We start from the raw sequence: 22814 nt of genomic DNA, 5'->3' as shown, positions 1-22814 counted from the left end.
CTAAATTCAAGCACGGCTGCAGGGCGACATGAAGCCAAAAGTAACATTTTAACTAAAGTGACTGAAAATGTAACGATGCTCGTGCGTACATCTCGCTCAGGCGGCTTTAGCGGCATTTAATGCCCATGATGAAAACATTTCTTCTTTTATTTTGGACAAGTACTTAGGAAATATGTCACTAAATCGGTTTTCCTTGACGCATCACCGCCCAATACATAAGTGGGTCTGTATGCAGACTGTAATAAGCTTCCTCGCAAGCGTTTGCAGAAGAAGCCATATGAACAGGAGGTAAACAACAATTATAATGAGTGGATAAAACGAGAGTGTGGCTGTTCTTGGCTTGGAATACCATGAAATGTACTTAACCATAATATGTATTTGCAAGGAGCATTTACAGCTTTGTGAGGTTGTGCTTCGCAAAGCAGTCAGTGGGAGCCTGTATAGAAAATCAGAAAAATCTATAAAAATTAAATGCAAATATGGACAGAAAAAATTGGGGACAACTTTTTGGTTCTTGGGCATCACCCTGTACTTTAATACAGATGGTATGACTTTAAAAGGTGACTGTGCACAAATGTTTGAAAAAGATTCTGAATTAACTATTTTTGCATAATGTTGGAAAAAGTATTTGACTCTTGTTTCAAGTAAGAATCATAATACTACAATATGAAGGTACGTGTTTCCAAGTCCGGCAGTCAAACTCCTTCAGAATCTTTTTTTAAATATGGAAATCTTTTTTTTTTATTGCAGCTATACCAAAAGATAGATAGATAGATAGATAGATAGATAGATAGATAGATAGATAGATAGATAGATAGATAGATAGATAGATAGATAGATAGATGTATATGTATGTAGTTATTGATTGATTACTTGTAGTAAAAAAAAAAGCATTAGTGTTAAAAGAGATCCATTATCACTCAGGGCATCTACATGAAACGTGTCATTATAATTCATAATAATTAATTAGAATTATAAATTAGAATTACTAAAAACCTATAATGTCATAATATACATTATGTTAGTATAGCGGCACGGTGGCATGGTGGTTAGCACTGCTGCCGCACAGCAAGGGGGTCCTGAGTTCAATTCCACCATCAGTGGGGTCTTTCTGTGTGGAGTTTCCATGTTCTCCCCGTGTTTGCGTGGGTTCCCTGCGTGGGGATAGGTTAATTGGATAATCCACTAGGTGTGAATGTGCGAGTGAATGGTTGCCTGTCCCTGTGTGTTGGCCCTTCGACAGACTGGCAACCTGTCCAGGGTGTACCCCGCCTCTCGCCCTATGACAGCTGGGATAGGCTCCAGCGCCCCCCGCGACCCTGAAAAGGATAAGCGGAAGTGAATGGATGGATGGATGTTAGTATAACTATTAATCCACAAATAATAATAATGAGTCAGGTATTCCTGGGCCTCTCCGTCTGTGTAGGCTGTAGACATAAACACCTTCCTATAGCGTTGTTGCGTCTTTGTACATCAGTACTCTCCAAGAGTGAATATCAACTGCTGATCTAATCTAATATAGCTGGATTTCATTGTCCAGCTTCACGCAGACACGTACAATGTCATAACCATATTATACAGTCTGTGGTCTAAACCCAAAGGATTACTTGACTCTGGCTGATGTGGTTCTCTATATCCACTCTAAAGTTATTGTGCACTGTAGAGCTGTGGAGCCAGCCAGCAGACCGCCTTAATAGCAAGGGTTGATATACAAAAAGGTTGTTCATCTAGGACCAGCTTCATAGGTTATAAAATTGAGAATAAGGTTATTGTAACTCAAGGTTCAAGGTTCTTTATTATTTGTGTTGCAACTGTGTTGCATTTTGTCCAATCTGACAAGTTTTGTCTTGTGATTGTAACAGATTTTGCAAAAAATAAAATAAAATGATTTCACAGAGGTGCTGTGTCCTTTTCTTTTTTCTTGTTTTTCCCCTTTCTATTATGGTAAATGGTCTGTATTTGTATAGCGCTTTTACTTGGTCCTAAGGACCCCAAAGCGCTTTACACTATACACAATCATCCACCCATTCACACACACATTCACACACTGGTGATGGCAAGCTACATTGTAGCCACAGCCACCCGGGGGGGCACCGACAGAGGCGAGGCTGCCGGACACTGGCACCACCGGGCCCTCTGACCACCACCAGAAGGCAACGGGTGAAGTGTCTTTCCCAAATTATAATTTAGCTAAAGAGTGAATCAATATTATATTTTATTATAACCTCTGTTTTCTTTGTATTTTTGCAGGGTCTTTACCTCACAATACAAACCACCTTGAGGAACTGTTGTTGTGATTTAATGCTATACAAATAAAATTGAGTTCCTCATACAGGAAGGATGGGATTGTATAAATCACCTGTGATGTTTTGTCTTTGTTTCCAACTTATCCAAGGATAGGATCGTACACTTTTGGCCACATTTTAAATATACAGTAACGCTAAAGTCAGGAGAAGACAGGTTGGTGTGTATAAAAACTTTCCTCAGAAGTGAATACTCATCTGTCTCTTTCTAAGAAACTTCCTGATAGGCAGACTTTTTGTATCTTTTGACACAACCTGGCTCGTTGTATCACATACCTTTCCTTATTTATTCTAAGTCAGGCTAACTGGCTTTCTTTGAATGTAAGACTTGTAGCGTCCAGGATGGTGCAGAGCCTGTGTGAACTACTGAACTAGTCAAGGTGTGTGTGTGTTTTATCACCAGTTACAGAAGTGACTCTAGCTGAAGAATGGGTCTATGTTTGCTTTGTTCTGTGTACCTCCCTCCCTTTCTGACTGTGCCAAGAAGGCACAGGCAGGTATTAAGAAACATATTAAAGCACCTTCGTGCTTGACATGCCCAGTTCAGAGTGCGTCCAAGCGAGCGATACCTCAGCAGTGGGTCCCACATCTTGGGATTTTCTTTTTTAGTGCTCTGTTTCTACAATTGGGTTCAACTGACATCTGAAACAACACCATGAACTGGATCTTCTTGGAGGGTCTCCTCAGTGGGACTAACAAGTACGCCACAAGGTTTGGTCGAATCTGGCTTGCCATTGTCTTCATCTTCAGGCTCTTGGTCTTCTTGGTGGCTTGTGAAAAGGTCTGGGGCGACGAACAAAAGGACTTTGATTGCAACACCCGCCAGCCTGGTTGTCAAAATGTCTGCTATGACCACTACTTCCCCATCTCTTACACCCGACTCTGGGCTCTCCAGCTGATCTTTGTGACTTGTCCATCCCTTCTCGTGACTCTCCACGTTTCCTACAGAAAAGACCGGGAGCGTAAGCACCGGCTAAAGTACGGAGAAGACTGCACACCTCTGTATGATAACACAGGAAAGAAACGAGGGGGTCTCTGGTGGACCTACTTTTTCAGCCTGCTGTTCAAGATAACTGTGGATGGCGTGTTTGTCTTCCTGCTGTTTTACCTCTACGAAGCTGCCTTCTTTCCTCCACTGGTGAAATGCAGAGAAGAGCCATGTCCCAATGTGGTGGACTGCTACATTGCGAGGTAAGGGATACCTTTAAGGTTCTAAATGGCCAAAAATTTCAAACGCTTAATCCTACATTATGTTTTATCTCTTACACTCTGTTTTCCAGGCCAACGGAAAAGAAGATATTTACTGTCTTTATGGTGGTGACCAGCTTTGTGTGCATTTTCCTCACTCTTTGTGAGGTGTTATATCTGTGTGGGAAGAGGTTCCGGGAATGCTGCAAAAAAGGACCTTGCTCCATGAGAGACAACTCCTTCATGATGACCAGAGTTCCTCTGAGTGGTAATGAAAACTCAGCCTACAAAGAACCGGTTCTGGAGAAGAGTGTGACCAATGGAGAACCGGGCCAGAAGGGTTCAGCCCCGCCCTACACCATAGCCTGAGCTCATTATGTCCTGAGAGACATAATGAATTTTTAAATATCAGAATCAGAATCATCAGCAAATGCTTACAAACAGATGATGTTGGTTATTTTGAAACCAATTTTACATTTTAACTATTTTATGTTTTTGTTCCCCAACATTGATGTGTTGAGCATGTATGTACTGCTATTTCAATAAACGTTTAATCTGATACTATCAAAATGATTTTTTTTTTTGGATGTATATGACCATATGTCAAGACTATCTCTCCACTCTACATATTCCACATGTTCAGCAATGTACACTGAGCAAAAATATAAACGCAGCACTTTTGTTTTTGCTCCCATTTTTCATGAGCTGAACTCAAAGATCTGAAACAATTTCTACATACACAAAGGACCCATTACTATCAAATGTTGTTCACAAATCTGTGTTAGTGAGCACGTCTCCTTTGCCAAGATTATCCATCCCACCTTGCAGGTGTGGCATGTCAAGGTGCCGATTAGACAGCATGAATATTGCACAGGTGTGCCTTAGCCTGCCCACAATAGAAGGGCACTCTGAAATATGCAATTGATCACACAGCACAATGCCACAGATATCGCAACTTTTGAGGGAGCGTGCAATTAGCATGCTGACTGCAGGACGTCTACCAGAGCTGTTGCCCGTGAAATGAATGTTCATTTCTCTGCCATAAGCCTTCTTCAAAGGTGTTTCAGAGAATTTGGCTGTACATCCAACCGGCCTCACAATCGCAGACCACGTGTAACCATTCCAGCCCAGGACCTCCACATTGAGCATGTTCAGCTCCAGGATCGTCTGAGACCAGCCACCCAGACAGCTGCAGCAAAAATCGGTTTGCATAACCAAAGAATTTCTGCACAAACTGTCAGAAACCGTCTCAGGATCAAATGACCAATGGTGGGTGGGGTTGTGGTATGGGAAAGCGTATGTTATGGAAAACGAACACAAGTGTATTTTATTGCTGGCATTTTGAATGCACAGAGATACCGTGTTGAGATCCTGAGGCCCATTGTTGTGCCATTCATCCATGACCATCACCTCATGTTAAAGCATGATAATGCACGGCCCCATATTGCAAGGATCTGTACACAATTCGTGGAAGCTGAAAACATCCCAGTTCTTGCATGGCCAGCATACTCGCCCTACATGTCACCCATTGAGCATGTTTGGGATGCTCTGGATTGACGGATATGACAGCGTGTTCCAATTCCAGCCAATATTCAGCAACTTTGCTATTGAAGAGGAATAGACCAACCTTCCACAGCCCACAATCAACAACCTGATCAACTCTATGCGATGGAGATGTGTTGCACTGCATGAGGCAAATGGTGGCCACACCAGATACAGACTGGTTTTGCCACATCTGTGGCCTCGTGCTGTGTGATCAATTGCATATTTCAGAGTGGCCTTTTTATTGTGGGCAGGCTAAGGCACACCTGTGCAATATTCATGCTGTCTAATCGGCACCTTGACATACCACACCGGCGAGGTGGGATGGATAATCTCGGCAAAGGAGACGTGTTCACTAACACAGATTTAGACAGATTTGTGAACAATATTTGATAGTAATGGGTCCTTTGTGTATGTAGAAAATGTTTCAGATCTTTGAGTTCAGCTCATGAAAAATGGGAGCAAAAACAAAAGTGTGCGTTTAAATTTTTGTTCAGTGTAGATCTAGTCTTTCCCCTCAGAGAACCTGGGTTACAATGTAACCAACCGTTATGATTCTCCAATCTACATAACACAAAATTTCTGAACCTGTGCTGAATGAATTAAAGTAAACTGATTTTTTCTTTAACTACACTCAGAAAGAATTAGGCTGGACATTATAACTTCTCAACAATTTATCATTTTTTAGTTATCCACCATGGTTAGACTTTCATTTAAATTCCATCACTTTCTACAGAATGTTTTACCTGTTTGGAACATTCAACAGAAAAATCGTCACGCCAAAATATATAAAAGTTTATTTGAAATGCTGTTCTAGTTTCTGTAAACTTAGCAAGTGGCTAAACCCAACCCAAAGCTGAGACAGATCACTGGTGTTCTGGTTAAGTGCTTGAGACAAATTGCAATGCTGTAAAATGAACTAATAGAGCCAAACTGCTACTACCATTCCATAAGATCTTTTAAAGTAGTCAGCAAAACCACAATGTGATGTATCCACATGACAACTTCATGTGGTAAGTGAAGGGAGTAGCATTAAAAACAAACACTACTCCTACACTAGTTTCGCACCACCTCAGTAAAAACTACATTTGGCATTCCTTCTACGAGCGTCATATCAAAGAACAGATTTGTACTGAGTGTACTTATAAGGTGGTGACTGCTGCACTTCCTAACCTTAGAAAATCAACAAACAAATGCATATACTGTTTAGCGATATCAACTCTCCATATCTCAGGTGCATTTTAGAGTTGTTGCTCAAACAAATGTTAGGTGGTAGCCTGGTTGACTAAGCACCTACCCAAGGACATATCTTCACATCTCAACTGCCTCATGAGACTGATAAGAAACATAAGAAACTCAAATCACAGTGGACAAATACAATTTAAAATGTGCCTTATTAAGGCTAAATGATAGCGTATCACTACGTATGTGTATTTTGTAATTTTTTTGCTGCATTCATAACTTTAAGGTAGTATATTGTCCAGCACTCCGATTAGCTGGGTAGATGCCAGAAGTGGACACACCTCTAGATTATGACCAATCCGTCCAGAGGTTGAACCAATGCTACCTGTTTAACTTATTTTTTTAGGAAGTTTATTTCCCAGACTGGACGCATGAAAGACTGCGTGCAAGAACAGAAGTCATAAGGTAAGTTTCTTTTAGATACAGTCTCACATAAGTTATTTTTCATTTTAAAACTTTATTTAGAAAAAGAAATCCTTAAGTTTAATGGAAGAACTAAACGTGGAACACAGTTGAGGCAAGCTTCAGCTTAAACTCTTCTAAAGGTAGCCGAGGAAGAGAATCAAGTATCTTTTGTGCTGTCGAGGGATTTTATGTTATAAACCAGTGAGCATTTCATTAATTATTAATGGCATATTTCTTTAAAAGTGTCAAATTTTGAACATAAGTGAAAACATGCTGTGAGAAGTGGGAGAGCTTTAGGTTTCAGAGCTTCCGAGCAAAAGTTTGATCAGAAATGGGAACACCTATTTGAAAGACCCACTGTTGGGAACAGATATTCTCTGGATGATTGCATAACTTTGCCTTTATGTTTTCTTTTTTTTCCTGCCTCCCCAAATATTCACAGCTTAAAAGAAACGTATTGAAGCCTGAACTCATGGATTGGAAAGTTCTTCAGGGTTTTCTCAGCGGAGTCAACAAGTACTCCACTGCCTTCGGAAGGATCTGGTTATCAGTGGTCTTTGTTTTCCGGGTGCTGATCTTCGTGGTGGCTGCTGAGCGAGTCTGGAGCGACGAGCAGGGGCACTTCGACTGCAACACCCGTCAGCCTGGTTGCACCAACATCTGTTATAATCACTTCTTCCCCATCTCCCACATTCGCCTTTGGGCCCTCCAACTTGTTTTCATCACTTGCCCTTCATTCATGGTGGTGCTCCACGTGGCTTACCGGGAAGAACGGGAACGCAAGTACCGAGCCAAGCACGGCGAGAACACTCGGCTCTACGACAACCCGGGACAAAAGCATGGCGGCCTGTGGTGGACGTACCTGATGAGCCTCTTCATCAAAACTGGTTTCGAGATCACTTTTCTCTACTTGCTCCACTACATCTACGATAGCTTTAAGCTGCCCAGGAAGGTTCAATGCGATGTCAGCCCCTGTCCAAATCTGGTCGACTGCTACGTGTCTCGACCCACTGAGAAAACCGTTTTTTCCTACTTCATGGTGGGGGCATCCGTCCTGTGTGTGGTGCTCAACATTTGTGAGATATTCTACATGATTGCGACCAGAGTGGTGAATCGAAAACAACACGGCAGCATCAGAATTGCATCGAGAAAGGTCCGCCCTGAAGTGGACTGCGACACCTGCAAGTCCTCTCACGCTGAATAGCTGAAGACCCTTTTGGGGAACTAAAAATCAAGAAATCTTCTCATGCCCCTTATTAATCACCTATTTTTATGCATTAAATGTTAAGTAGTTTCACCTTTGGCTTTCAAATCTTTGATATGGTGTTCTGCACATTTGAAGATCCCTTCCTAATATCATTCAAATGTAAGATTATCCACTTGACATCTGACACCTCATATCAGCTTCAACTGAACTTAAGTGTGTGTGTGTTTTGTTAACCTTCAGAAGGGATCTCTCCACGGCCCTAATGGACACGATGATAATTTAGGCCTCTGCGTGTTGTTGAAAAGCACCCATGAAAAAAGGTGAACGCATTCAGGTTTATTGTATTTACATTTATAAAGTTTCCAAAATGTAATTTAATGTAAATGTTTTAATTCCCTGTTGTGATCTTACAAATAAATGTTTGATGAAATATCAAGAACTGATTTTCACATTATGGGCTGAACATTCACAGATTTGTGACTACAGACAGTACAACACTGAGCAAAAGTGACTATTAATTTGTTTGACTTAGTCGCTCAAAGTGACAAAAATAAACATTACAACTTGTATATATTTGTAAAAATCTGTAAAATGGTCATTCAGCTTCATATTTCTTCAATAGCGTCACTGATCCACTTGGTGGCAGTCAAGCCTTATTGGCATATGAAGGGACAGAACCCATCAGTGATATCCCCAGAGTTCCGTTGTTTTGTGACTGTTTACTATTTGGGCTTCTTTAAAAGATTATTTTGCTGTAGTTGCTACACATTCTTTTACTCTTGTGCAGCTTACTTATTTATTCAAACCAGCCACATATATTGAAGTTTGGACTTTTTTTTTAATGGCAACTGTCAAACTGTCAAAAGTTACATCACAGTCATTCAAATATTTTTACATTTAAAAAGAAATCTATAGGCAGTGCCCTGTCTGCATCAAGGTTAGAGAATATTATATATATAATTATTGAATTTACTTTCGAAATAAAAGCATGTATTTAAAACAATTTATTCAGGGGAGAAAATTTTTAATCCCAATTTATTTTTCCACACAAGAAAGAATCAGTTTAAAGTACTAAATTCATCGTGTCTTTTCATAATAACAAAAAAGCTTATCGACAGTTTTGAAAACTCATCAAGTATGCTCCACTTTCAGGGATCATTGTTTTATTTTGAAAAGCGTCGTGCAGGAGTGTCAGAGACTGTGACTTTCTGTCCGACGGGATTGTGGAGATCACTTTGAAGAAGAAGCGAGAGCACGCTGACACCGTCCCACCCCAGGACAGCCTGTCTTTTGAATTAAAATAATTTAAAACAAACAAACAAAAAAACCTACCGAATGGTGACCTGACAGAGATGGGCGACACAGGTAACAAACAGGAGTGTGGGGGTTTGGGGATTTAATCGCCTGTAAAGTGCTGTCAGTGTTCCAGACTTCAGTGTTTGTTTGGGTGTGGTGGTGGTGGTGTGGAACTAGTTTATCAGGTCACTTTTAATACCGCAATAACAGAGTGACTGCTTACTTTGGGCATTTTCTCTAAACGTTATCACCCTTTACTGGCAGATTCAAACAAACCCAGCACCGTGTTACATTGTCACAACTGTCATGCCTGTGCGTGGATGTTTCACGTGGCAAGAGGCGAGTAAACATTGACCAGATATTTAGTTGTGAAACTGTTGTGGCTGGAATAAAGGAATAAATATGGATCTCACTTGGATGGATCGCCGTACGAAATGTATGCGAGGACCGGTGTCACGTGACTACACAAACCCCATCAATATTTATTATATAAATTGAGATGTGATCCAGATTTCATAAGAAAGGGAGCCCTGTTCATGCAAATTTTCTACTTCATAATTTTACTTTCTACTTGAGCAGCTTTGGCAGTTCAGAATAATCCTTCTTTCTATTAAACTGGGCCTTGGAGCATCCCTTGATTTTATCCAGCATCTGTGTTAGCGCCTTTCCCCTTCCCTTAAAGCTTGCTTTCTTCTGATTGGCTGTTTCTAGTAAACAGAAGGTTTCAACAACAGGCTTTTCACAAGATGAGATTAAAGTTGATGTGCAAGCCTAAAAGTGACACAAACAGGGCGTGTGTCTTAGATGATGACATTGATGACATCACACAGAGCCAAGAGTAGATAAGCTTGTCAGGAACTGTATCTGTAGTTTCCGCTTTTGGATAAGAGGGATTATTGTGCATTACATGAAGCTAATGTGGGTTTATTGTGAGCATTGACTGGTTGAAAAGATGGGGGGGGGGAAGCATAACAGGCCAAGTGTAGATTTTTTTGTCTTGGAAATCTTTGGTCACCTCTTACACACTTGTTTGGGACAGCCTGCGCTCAGCAGCTAATTATTAACACGGCTGACATCTCCGCCGTGGTTTTGACCTGGCCCCTGTGTTTCTGATCAATACGGCGTGGATGACGTAAAGTCACCTCTCTCTGCTCTGCTGCTGTGGATCGACCTGCTTCTTTTCTCCCTCTCCCATCAGGACTGTGCTGCGACAGCCTGCAGGATCCCAAGGCCCTGATGAAGATGGGTCTGAGCGTGATTCTAGTCGGTCACGTGAACTTTCTGTTGGGAGCTCTGGTGCATGGCGTGGTGCTCAGGTACATCAGCATCAAAAACCAGGACCGTACCATGCAGTACGCCATCGCCAACGTGGTGGCCATCACATCTGGCATGCTGGTGAGCATTTTGGCACTAACAAGGATAGAGCTAGAGGACATCTCTGGGGAGGGAATTTTAGGAAATCTAATCTTTATTAATAACTGTATAAATCCCACTGTGGCTAATTTAGCTCGGAGAAGCTTGTTGTGCATAAAACACAGTAACATCCAAACAAACACGTGAGCTAAAGCATCAAAAACCTTTACTAGCAGGTAAGGTATAACGATGCCCTGAAGGTAACAAAGAGAACTGACCTGCAAGACCACATTCAAAAAGAGCCAAAACACCCCCAATCCTCCTCTCTGGAGGATTGGTTAAAAAAATGTCATCTTTGCTTCACTCCTGTGATTTTAGAACAGGTTTTAACTATTTAAAAATAAATCTTTGGCATGAATACTACTTCTACTATTATCACTAACAATAACGACAACAATAATAATAATAATGATAAAATATTGCCTTTTCGTTATTATTTATAGTTAGGGTTTTCCAAAATACCATATGCTACAACATGCAATATACAAACATAAACATATTCTAGTTTTTCATGCTTTCTGTTAGCTTAGTGATGCTAAAGCTTGAAAATGTGCAACAGACTGGAAAGAAGTTTGCCCTCAGACTAAAAGTTCACTCTCAGTGCTGCAGCCAGTGTAAACTTTTCAGCTGCCACTCCCATTCAGTCGGGGAATAGTCATTTGTGACTAAAGCTTTATTTGCTTGATCATACTCTGTCACCCTGAGTGTCACACATCCAAAAACAGTGTGGACGAGTTAAGGTCACGTGGAGCAGTGTGCAGATAAAGATGGTGGTGAGACGCGACAGGCCGGTGCGCGGGTTTTGTAAAGCCGATGGTGATTTTGTGTGTGTGTGTGCGTGCTTGTTTGTTTTCTTTGTGCAGGGTAAGAATTCTTTTACATGCGTACGTTTTATTAAAGTATTACCAATGTTGCCTTCCCTCGTGGTGATGACAGCACAAAAAACAATAGAATTAACTGTTTTTCAGGATTCATAAGTTATAAATCTGTAGACAAATTCACAGCTGTGAAGTAAAAATATACTTTACTGTACTTAAGAAGATTTTTCAGATGTCTTTACTTTACCTTTTCAGCTTTTTACTTGTACTCCCTACATTTTAACCAAGATATCTGCACTTTCTACTCATTACATTTTCCAAACAAGTTCTTTACTCCAGGTTTAACGCTTTTGAGGGGGCTATTATTTCCTGACATTGCTAATGTTCAAACATTAAAGTGATTGGAGGCTAAATGGGGAGAACAAGAAAAAGGACAATCAGTCCTGCTGGTGTCTCCATCACTGGTGCTTATTACAAAGAAATCTAAGAGGCAAAAAAACCCAAATATATAATCTATACACATTATATCATTTGTTGTACTATACTCAGGGGTTAAGTGGGCCGGAACAATCTGGGATGGCTTTTTTGGTGCAGATCGTCCAAAAGTTGTGGTTGAAGTACTTAAACATCTAGCTAGCGCTACAGAAGAGGCGCTAGCGTAAATTAAGTAACTTTTTGTTTGTTCAGGGGTTTGTTTTGGTAGCAGGTAATTTCAAATAAGTTTCTAAAAGCTCAAGAGATATCAACAAATACACTATCTATTTGTATGCAGTTGGTCACGCGTTACGTCTGTTGGCTAAAGATCCAGCTGCTGTATTTCCCAGGAAAAGAAGAGTGCTCGATAAGTTCACTCAGAGCTACCATCTGATAATCCCGTTGATCCTGCATCGTCATCGGTCCAGGATCAAGATTCCAGCTGACCAATGATGTTGTCTGAGGAGTCAGTTAGCATTAGCCAGGAAGTTAGCTAATGCTTTTAAAAACTATTGCTAGATAACCAGCATGAGTAGCGTAAATTTGGAGTAACAGCAAAGCTGATAATATTGATAATATACACATTATATAATATAACTTAATAAAGGAAACACTTGACATGCTTACATTTTTTCCAGACGAGAGTTTCTTATAAACAAAGGCTTTTTTCTTTTTCTTTTTCTCCGAATTCCAAAGTTATGACACAACGTGATCAATCAATTGCAATGTCGATCCTGGAACAACATTATTATCATAATGCATGATTAACACCAACACAGGGATATGGCCAGATACGCTCAATCAGAGATGGAGAAAGATGTAAGACAGATAAGACGGGCTTTTACGCTGCCCTCACATGCTGAATGTCACTTTGCTTCCAAATAACAGATGGTTATCGGAATTCAAATTTTAAAATGATAAGGTTTGTATTCATGTTTGTGGGAGGTTCAAAAAGCTGGTAGAAATATCCAAAGAGTTACTTTTTACTTTCTGCCTTTTCTCTCTTACTTGAGTTAATAAATTGAATCAGTACATTAACATTTACCAAAGTACTTGTTATCACAAGCATCTGTATGTCTGCTTTAGTGATGAATGTGCTCACTTTTGCCATCTCTGGACAAATATCACAGGCTTAAGTTGACTTTTCGTTTCTAATCTGCAGCTCCGGCCTTTGGTTAATTGGACTACCCCAACTCTAGTTAAAAGTTGCTGATGTCGTTCATAGGGGATTGATGTGATGTGCTCGTTACATATAAGAATGAAACAAAGTCACAATGACTCTGCTGTAAGATGTGACCACATTTTAAGACAGGGTTCACTTCTGGCCGTTCTTTGGGTTTGTGCCATAAATGATTCTCCTTGCTGCTATGAGGAAGCAATTCTGAGAATGACATGCAGCACATTTGTTTGTATGTGAAAATAGGTCAGTGTTAAAGTTCATTAAAACCATTTTTAATGTATAAAGAACTCTAGAATAATGTTTAATCTCTCTCTGAAAAATGTGGCTTGTGTAGGAATCTGAGTGGTTTTCACTTAGTTTGAGCCACTCTGTGAAAATGCTGCTCCTCAGGTCTCCTAAAAATATCTTTCAAAAATACAGAGGCACTTAAAGATGTGTTTGAATTGCTTGCAGTGCGTTCCCTGTTTTGTTTTTGGGTTTGTTTTTTTTTTGTTTTTTTTAATGTCATCTGTGTTCTTTCCGCAGGGAGTTGTTGCTGGTATTCTGGCTATCGTCCTCTCTAAAAACAAGAAGAGTAAATCCCTGGTTAGTATCTCTGCAGTATGCTTTTTAATCTCAATATCTGGAGAGTAGGTTCCTTTCTCCTTGTGTTATCCACCTTTTCTCCTTTGCTTTTCTTATTGATCTAACATTACTGTGCCAGAGCGGTACCTTCACAGCGCTCCAGCACTCTGCTCGCCTGCTTCTGCTTTGATATTTTACAGCTTCCTCACCTTTTTCTCTCTGTCGTGACTTAAAAAAAAGCCTGCACATTGCCTCAGGTGTCTGAATTCAGCCCTGCAGAGCTGGATTTGTGTGTGTGTTTCTGTTTTTTTCCCCCCCTCTCACTCCCTGCATCTCCTCTATGTTTATTCAGTTAGCTGTCGGGCTGCTCAGACGGGACTGACGAGGCAGCTTGCTCATGAGTGAGCTGTAGCTTGATAAACCACTCCGGTTTCCTTTGTTAGCGAGTGCCTCTGTGAAGCAGGCTGTGAGGCGGCAGTTTGAGTCCATTACATCTTGTTATGTAACTCAGTCATCCACTTCAAGTGATGAGTGAACACGGGCCTTTCTTACATGTGGCTGCTGTAGGTGTTTTTTTTTTTTTTTTATTTCTTTTTACTGGCCTTATCGGGTTTTGATTTAACAGCTCAGTCATCTTCGCAAATTGACTTTAAATATCTGGGCACGCTGATTAGCTGCATCTCACCTTCTGTAAATTCGGGATAGGTTTCTCCACCCAGCGTATCATTCATTATCGTGCATCATTCATTTGTAATACAAGTATGGCTAAGGCTTGCATAATCAGTCTATTTTCTTATCTTCTTATCATGCATGGAGGCTGGAGCTTATTCCTGTTGCATTGTCCAAGAGGCGTGCTACATCCTGAATGGATTACTATTATTTTTTTCTTTTTTAAAACAAATCATAAGTAGTTCCTTAGAACAGGCGATGACTGTACTTAGGAAACACCATTTGTAAAACATCAGGAAATAAACTGCAATGTTTGTGTTCATGGTTAAATTGGACTTTAGTTCCCATTTAAAATTGTTTTTAACCCAAGCTTTTTATTGTGATCAAATCAAAATTTTCATTTCAAATCTATAACCCACAGTCTACTTGTGTTTTGTGGACTTGGAGAAGGCATTCAGCCGCATCCCTCCGAGTGTCCTGTTGGGGGTGCTACAGGCTATGGGGTGTTTGCTGTAGATCTACAGCAGGAGCTTGATCGAAACTACTGACAATAACCCAGACTCGTTCCCAGTGGGTGTCGGACTTTGCTACGCCTGCCCTTTGTCACAGATTCTTTTCATTCTTTTCAGATATTATGGACATAGGTTTTAGGTGTAGCCAGGTGGCAGTAGGCTTTCACTTTAGTGGCCTCAGAATCTCATCTCTGCTTTTTGTAGATGATGTGATTCTGTTGGCATCCAGCTGTCCTCGCCAACCGGCCCTGAACAATTGGTAGAAAATGGATGGATTGCTAAGCCCCTAATCACACAGGCCTATCTTAATTGCCGACTGGTTGGTGAGTGGTTGTTGGAGGTTGTTTGTTGTGATGGGTCACAGAAGGAGTGCTGCAGCAACCCCCAACCTCTGAAACCAACACTTGGCAAAAGGAGCAACATACAAACAGGCAACCACAGCAATGTTTTTAGCAACAAAAGCAATTGCAAGGAGGTTGTCAGCACAGCTGTATAAGTTCTTACAACTAGTTTCACCTAGCAGTAGCTAACAACCTCCAGCAACCACTTGCAAACAATTTAGGGAATATAAATTTTTCCCTAGCAACTAGGGGCTAGCAGAAGGCATTGCAGGTTTTTAAGCCTGTATGATTGGGGCTTTAGCAGTCGATTTCACAGCAACTGCCAGCAGCCTCTAGCAAGTACTTGCAACAGATTGGGTAACATTTTTTTTTAATAACAACCAATGGTTGCCAGGCAGTCTTTTAACGCTCTCTAATCCTGTGTGAGCCTAAGGCTGCTATCTGTAGCTTTTACTGTGCAGCCATCAACATTCAAAGCATAATGTGTTTTGAGAGCCTATTATGTTATGCTACGCTACGCTATGCGACGCTATGCTAGGTTATGGCAGTGCAGTCAGGACAAGCAAGGCGAGAGAACATGTCCAAGCAGAGAAAAACCGATTTCTTTTGGGGTTTTGGTTTAGTTTTTTTTTTTTTTTGTAATTTAGGGTTGTTGTTTTTTGTGTGTTGAGGGAGCTCAACTCTTTGAAGACAGAAACACAATATTCAGACACAGGAGTTCTTTTGACAAGAACACTTATCTTGGTATATGAAATCTGATAGGCTGCATAATGACAAATTGCGATAAATGGAGGGACACAACAATTTAAAGTCTACTTAATCAAAAGCATGGTTAAAGTCCAGCCATCCATCCATTTTCCTCTGCTTATCCAATTAAGGGTCACGGAGGCAGCTGGATCATATCATAGAGGCAGAGGACGCCAGTCCACCACAGAGCTAACAAAGAGAGACAGACAACCATTCATACTCACATTCATACCTATGGTCAATTTACCTAACCCCATTTGTGTGTTTGGACTGTGGGAGGAAGCCAGTATAACTGGAGAGCCCACAGACACAGGGAGAACATGCAAACTCCACACTGCACCCCCTTGTTGAAGTGAGGTTGTTAAATATCAAACTGTTTTGTTTGTTTTTGTCGAGTTAGTCTTGCTGTTCTTTGCATATTTCCTTATGAGCATCAGTCAAAATCCTGCTCCTGCTTTTGCTTGCTTTACTATCCTAACTAACCCTGTTTGTATTGCAAACTTCTTGTTGTGGGTGGGGAGGATGAGGAGTCTATGGCAGTGAATCAGCACGCACAGTAGCAGGAGTGGAACCAGAATCATTAATACACCTGTGCTTTTGTTGCTCTGACATGTCAGAGCGGCTGCTGTGAATAATCTCAGCTCTACTAATGTTTGTTTCTCTTTTGCTGTCTTTTTCTTTTCTTTTTTTTTAAAGTCTATTTCCAGCCGGAGATGCCCCAGTTTCCCAGCTGGGAGAATTTTTCTTTCCTGATCATCTAAGTTGTGCTTCTCTCTTCCTTTCCCCTAGACGTGGTCTCTCTTCACAGTGAGTCTGGTTGCGTCTTTCACGGCAGCGGCTTCAGCCATTGGCCTTTTTGTATCCGTGGTGAGGGCCATTGTTCACGGTGGGCGGAGCTTCATGACTTTCTGCCGCTTCCCTGACGCCACCGGCTACTCCAGCGTCACCAACGAGTGTCCCTTTGACCCCACACGCATCTACGTGAGTGCATTAGTGTGCGCGCCACAGATGCTGAGATCAAGGCGTGACCTGTGACCTTTTCTGCAGCAGATGGCTCTTTGAACAGCTGACTGTTGTGACATAATCACAACAGAGGCTGTGCATCATGGTGGCAGCATTCCCTTTTGTACTGTGTGTGTGTGTGTGTGTGTGTGTGTGTGTGTGTGTGTGTGTGTGTGTGTGTGTGTGTGTGTGTGTGTGTGTGTGTGTGTGTACATAAGGGTGTGGGAGAAGGAGTGGGAGGCTGGGTGTCTGTCTTCTCTGTCACTCAGGCTGTCGCGCTTGTGCGGCTGACGGACTGGTGGCACAAACGCTGACCTGACCCCGTCAGCTAGCTCCGGGCTGCGTCCAGACACCGTTACGCTGTCAGACGCACTAAGCCTCACGGAAACATCCACACATCAGCAACACTTTGGCGTTTTAACACCCAATGTAGTTGACAATTTGTTGCATCAGTCACCTTCATCTTCATCAGTGGATTTATTCTTGGCACGGGGGGTTAATGGCACAGCTGCTGCACGCGGTGTAGGTTATCATTTGTAAGTAGCACAGACACGGCCCTGGGCAGACAGTCCCCACCGCCACCGTGTTTGTATTCTTTCAGTCAATTGTGTGGCTCAGTGAGTGGGAGGGCTTCACTTGTCTAAATATTGAAAAGGAGACTGCCATCGTGCAGTCGTGTCTGCAGTGCAGATCGTCACTCATCATGATAGAGAGCGGTAATCACAGGGTAGCATGTTATGCCTCGTTTCTACATTGTTTCTCTGGGTGAACAGATATGTTTCCGTTTGAATCAATACATCTGTGTAAGTCATTTAACCATGATTGTAACCGCCTGTGGATCGTGCTTTTATTTACTTTATTTAGTGCCCTACACCGGATGATTGGGATGAGAACAGGGCAAATCATCCTGAAGATCACAAAAGACAGTTAAAGCAACGACTACCTCAGACGTACTACCTTAAAACCCTGACATTCAAGCTGCTTTAAATAACACAGGTGTTTTCACATTATAGTATAGCTGAAGAAGCCAAAAATGCACTAGTGCTGCTTGTTATTCCATTACAGTGGTCCCTCGCTATAACGGTTCACTTTTCATTCAGCTTGTCAACTTTACATAAATCTTCCATCGCTAGCAGCGTGAGTCTGAAGTGCTGTACAGTATGTAAGTTTTCTCCCCGACAAACACAACAATGTCGATGAAATGTTTTGCACCGTCAAAGGAAACCATGGGTGCCTTTGGTTTCATTCTATAATACTGAACTTATTTTTCTATGAAGGTTTGAACTTTGAGAGAAAAGTGTGAAAATGTTCATGCCTGTCTGAGAAAAGTGTATAAAGTGTGCAGTGAGGGATTTTACAGCCTTAAAACATCTATAATAAATGTAAAAAATAATATAAGGTTGGCTACTTTGCCGATTTCACCTATCACCGGTTATTTTTAGAAAGTAACTCCTGCGATAAACGAGGGACCACTGTATATACAGAATTATTTTGTTCAATATTGAGATTACAATTGCTCATAGACCTAAAAATAATTAATAACAAGTACATTTATTAGAATTTAAGCAAAGAGAAGAAACTTGTCTTGTTAATTATGTGGATTTCTTCGTGTTTTATTTAGAATTCCTCTGAATAAATAAATCAGTGTGAACCTGCCACAGTCTGACAGGACGTGAACGGGAGTGGTAGAAGGAAATGAAGCTAAAAGGAAAAGTGGGGGAATTATTGCAAACCTGAGTACATAATGTAAAGCGTAATAATAGGATTCCTATTGAAGCTCCTGGCACAGTTTTTGTGCTGATGTTAATGCCAGAGGAAGATTGTGGTTACGGAGTCTGTATTTAGTATTTAGCGACCCTCGCTCTCCATCTTTGTCTGCTGACACTTTGCGGCTGCGTTGCTGTGCAATCATACCACTTACAGGTGATCCTGAAATATCTAGGAGGGAAGACAAACTCTCCAGCTGCAGCAGTGCCATCCTATTACAGTACCATTCTCTGACCTCTTTAGAACGACCCTCAAAGACTTGGAAAGACAGACTGCATGACTGGGTGCTTGGTTTTATTCCCCGGTGGCAATGCGACTAAAAACACCTGAATTCAAATCTTAAGAGGTGTGGCTCAATACTTTTGTTAATATAGTAAGTAGCTACCATCAAAGCTTATTAAAAATAGAGAAAATGGGTTCAATAAGTCAACAGAGAGCTGTGAAACAAAACTTGAGCAATACTTATCTGAAATTTAGACAAGTTGTAAGATTTAAACCCAAGTTCTTCTGCTTTCTTTCTGGAATGAGGGTTGGATTATCATCTTTGGTGTGTTTCTTCCTCATTTTACAGCCACATAAAGTTTGTGATGGACCAAATTTAAGCTGGACCCCAGAGCATCAAGTTTTGTCTTAGTCTATTGAGACTGCAGACCATGCTGTTCACTCAGTGCTGTGTATTAGCTAGCGGCCTCCAATATGGCTGCCGGAGGGTACATTACATCACCTGAGAGTGTATTTTGGACTTTTCTGGCACACATGCATGCTTAGAAGCAGTAATGATGGTTATGCAAGCCTTATGTTCTGTGCTTCCTGCATATTTCATCATGATTTACAAAGAGAGCTCCAAATTTTGAGCGGTGCACTTTTTTATTCTCTTTGTAGTCTGCGAGTCAGTGTGCCCAACAACAAAAGGCATCTCTATTTCTTTGAATTCCCTCTGTAGCATTTCATGCTGATACTCTGCTCTGCATATTTTATCCAGCCTCTCCTGTGCAAACTGAAATTCCCACAGCAGGGCTGCAAACCAGAAGTTTTTTGGTTTGCAGCCCTGCTGTGCAATCTGAGAACACGTTCACTTCTGTATCACATTATTATTATCTATACAGTTTCCCCATTTTATGTGAGACTGCAGAGCACCTTTACAGATATTGTTCTCTGAATGGTCCAGCTGGTGTTTCCCCCCAGCTCATCTTCACCTTCTCCCTCCCCAGAGTACGACTCTGATCCTTTGGGTGCCTTTAATCGTGACTTGTCTCATCCAGCTGGTGTTTTGTGCCCGCTGCCTTGCTGTCTGCATTTCCTTTCTGGGTCTGCCTTGCTGTCCTACCAGGAAGAGACCCAGAGGCAGATCGGTGAGATTTTGACTCGGGCATCTATTGAACTCTACTGGCAGTCTGTGCACTATAACTAAAGCCATTTTTTGGTGTCTCTGTAGATTAACGCTGTGGTGCCAATCGAGAAAGGTGCTTCTCCTCACTATTCTAGACCTCCAAGTAGCTACAATGAACCTGCCCCTGGGCATACAGAGCCTCCAAGAACCTACAGCCAACCACCAAGAACCTACAGCCAACCACCAAGAACCTACAGCCAACCACCAAGAAGGAGCACAGCAACTCCACAACGCCAGCACCGAACTCCCACCCCTCCACAGTATCTTCCTCGTCAGGACCACAGTCTTCCTCCCTCGGAGAGGCAACCTCTTCGCCAGCCACACAGAGTGAGATCAGACAGAGAAAGGCAAGTAACAAGAGCTGGAAGCCAGCAAATGGCGACGGAGCAACACCGGCTCTTGCAAAGGGGTGCGCTGGAAAGGTCCAGCTTCTGGATATAGCGTTATTTAACGCAGCAGATCTACTCGAAGAGCCAGAAAAAGTCTTATGAGGTTCCAGCTACAGTACTTGGAGTCAAACTTCATGCTCATAACCTGTCAGTACTTTAAAGCTCTGGCCTCAGATGAAGATGTTTCTTTAAGAGGAAGTGATCTATGAATATTCTGAGGCCTAGATTATTTCCCAGTTATGGGAATTTGTCAGTTCTCATTCTTGTCATCGTGTTGAACAAAATATGCACATCAGGAGGAGAGATGCTGAATGGGATTATGAGAAATAGCTGGTCAGTTTGTTGTCAAGGGTTGGATGAATGATCCGATGTCGCTGTGATGTCAGCTGTTCGGACCTGTTTAAAACTCGATTCACACTTTCCCATTATAAAGCCATGAGGCAGGGCTAATCTGGAAGTTAGCGCTCTCCAACACTGAAATCTCTACCACAATTCAAAGCTCAGTATTTCACACACGCCAAAATGTGACCACAAAATGTTTTCATTTTGGGGTTTTTTGGTGGGTTCTTTTGCACAATGCCAACAGAATTGGAAGAACAAGATGAAAATATTCTTTATTCTGACTTTGTTGGGATGTAAATGAGCTGCTCTCCTGGTGTTACAATGCTTTTCCTCTTTTTTGTTGAGGATAGAGTCTCAGGTTTGCCTAACAGGGTATGAGATGCATTTTGTTTTCTTCTTTTAGCTCAAGTCAAATTAGCACTGCACATGTTGTTGTTTTTTTATTTCTTAAGTAAATAAAGTTTTTATTCAAGAAACCACACCATTGTTATGTGTTTTGTTTCTGAACTTTGGCACCAAAACATTTTTAGCACATGGTAACCCCAGCAGCTCGTGAGTGACCTGACAGGTAGGACTGGTTATGCATGACTTTTAGCCAGGTTGGTACAAACCATCTGCAGGTGCACGTCAAGAAGTGCCTGGAATATATGGAATATATATGTCATGTTTTAATTATATTACAGTTCAGCTGTCAGATCAGACATGATCTGCTCAAACATAAGGCTTGGGGACCAGAATTGGGCCACCACAGACTCCCAATTCGGTCGACTGGGCTGCTTAGAAAAAAAGGAGAGAAAGGAATAAATGTTGGATTTTCTTTTTTTTTTTTGTACAATGGGTCTGCAAAAAAAGGCTATTTTATGTGAATTAACAAAAATCTTTCTGCTCCATAATTAGAGGACCGTCTGGGCAATGACCTACTTTTTTCTGCTGATTTTTTTCCCCTTGTAATTTAAGCCCAAAGATTAATGCTAGCAGATGTTTTTCTTTAAAACTGCATTCTACATTTCTATATCATGTAGACAAAATGAGACATAATGTTAAAATTGAGCGTCTTATTCCTATATTAAGATAATTAAATGTTTTAATATGATAACAATGTCAGTGGTTTACAACTCTAAGCAGTTTCACAGAGTTTCATTGGTTTGATCCAGTTAAGACAAAAGCAGACTGTATGTCGACCCCTGTTTTAACGTTTTCCACACGTATCCAAAATGACCACAAATGAGGACGCAGTGCACACGTGCAGCTTAGAAACACATATATTTCGATTTCAGGTTCAACAGAATAAACATGACATCCTCAGATGAGGTTTTCATGCAACAGAAAAATAGGAAGGAAGAAAGGAGGTTCGTATTTATCCAACACAAAGTACCAGTTTATCAGAGGCAGTGAGAATAGAAAAGGATTACACTGTAATAGATCAGAGAGTAGCAACTGTTGTTCTTTATCCTACCAGCAGAAGGCAGTGATACTAAAGGATCCCCAAAGCAGAGGTGCGGCTGGTTAGGAAGCTCCTGTGCGAGTGTTTGGTACTAGTTAAATGTCACATAGATGCAGCAGCACCAGGACGACTCTCAGCCCCCACTGCTACAGTAGTATTCAGTAAGTTAGCTAAATTCTGGCTAATGATGTCAAGATAAAATTGAAAGGAGACAACAACGTGTTGGCGTTCTGTCTGCAGAACACACCATTGAAACTAATATTACAGGCCAGAGGTGCCATGCTAACTTTGAATTAACAATAATCCTGATATTTAAAAATAAAATATCAATGTTGTTTGAGTATTTATGAATTCATGACTACATTCCTACCTCCTCCCTGCTGTGTTCATTAAAGAAGACAAAAAATTTGACCGAGAGCATTATTTTCTATAACAATTGAAATACCGTTAACGTGATTTTGTGTTTTGCTCATCACGACACCCATGATGACAAAATCCATCATGACAAACTGATATCCTTGAGTCCAACTTCCTTATGCGCCATATCCACACATTTTCTGTTAGCTTTGTCCCATTGCT

At 41.3% G+C, this 22814-nt stretch overlaps 3 protein-coding genes across 4 annotated transcripts; all 3 read left to right on the top strand.

The window, feature by feature from the left end:
- The first annotated feature begins 2845 nt into the window (after window positions 1-2845).
- On the top strand, window positions 2846-4034 carry LOC147304477 (gap junction beta-4 protein-like). Its single transcript, XM_086279401.1, has 2 exons — window positions 2846-3494; window positions 3584-4034. Exons 1-2 carry the CDS (start codon window positions 2959-2961, stop codon window positions 3858-3860), a joined length of 813 nt encoding a protein of 270 aa, XP_086135527.1. The 5' UTR covers window positions 2846-2958; the 3' UTR covers window positions 3861-4034.
- A 2546-nt stretch (window positions 4035-6580) lies between these two features.
- Window positions 6581-8405, top strand: LOC147304476 (gap junction beta-3 protein-like). Its single transcript, XM_086279418.1, has 2 exons — window positions 6581-6680; window positions 7123-8405. Exon 2 carries the CDS (start codon window positions 7153-7155, stop codon window positions 7882-7884), a length of 732 nt encoding a protein of 243 aa, XP_086135544.1. The 5' UTR covers window positions 6581-6680; window positions 7123-7152; the 3' UTR covers window positions 7885-8405.
- A 686-nt stretch (window positions 8406-9091) lies between these two features.
- Window positions 9092-21270, top strand: LOC147304475 (keratinocyte-associated protein 3-like). 2 transcript variants are annotated; one of them, XM_086281462.1, is made up of 6 exons: window positions 9094-9252; window positions 10382-10578; window positions 13594-13653; window positions 16691-16882; window positions 19882-20022; window positions 20106-21270. In XM_086281462.1, the coding sequence occupies exons 1-6, from the start codon at window positions 9240-9242 to the stop codon at window positions 20499-20501; spliced, it is 999 nt and encodes a 332-aa protein (XP_086137588.1). In that variant the 5' UTR covers window positions 9094-9239; the 3' UTR covers window positions 20502-21270. The 2 variants fall into 2 exon arrangements, with proteins under 2 accessions (XP_086137589.1, XP_086137588.1); XM_086281463.1 differs by lacking the exon at window positions 16691-16882 and having other exon boundaries at window positions 9092-9252.
- Window positions 21271-22814: the final 1544 nt, after the last annotated feature.

This window comes from Aulonocara sp. 'chitande type north' Nkhata Bay, linkage group LG22 (genome assembly GCF_057382095.1).
Source record: "Aulonocara sp. 'chitande type north' Nkhata Bay isolate Kocher_YH1m ecotype deep benthic linkage group LG22, A_spYH_male_GT1.1, whole genome shotgun sequence".
NCBI classification, from domain to species: domain Eukaryota; kingdom Metazoa; phylum Chordata; class Actinopteri; order Cichliformes; family Cichlidae; genus Aulonocara; species Aulonocara sp. 'chitande type north' Nkhata Bay.
Note: the sequence above shows the minus strand (reverse complement) of the source record. Positions and strands in the feature narration are given on the sequence as shown.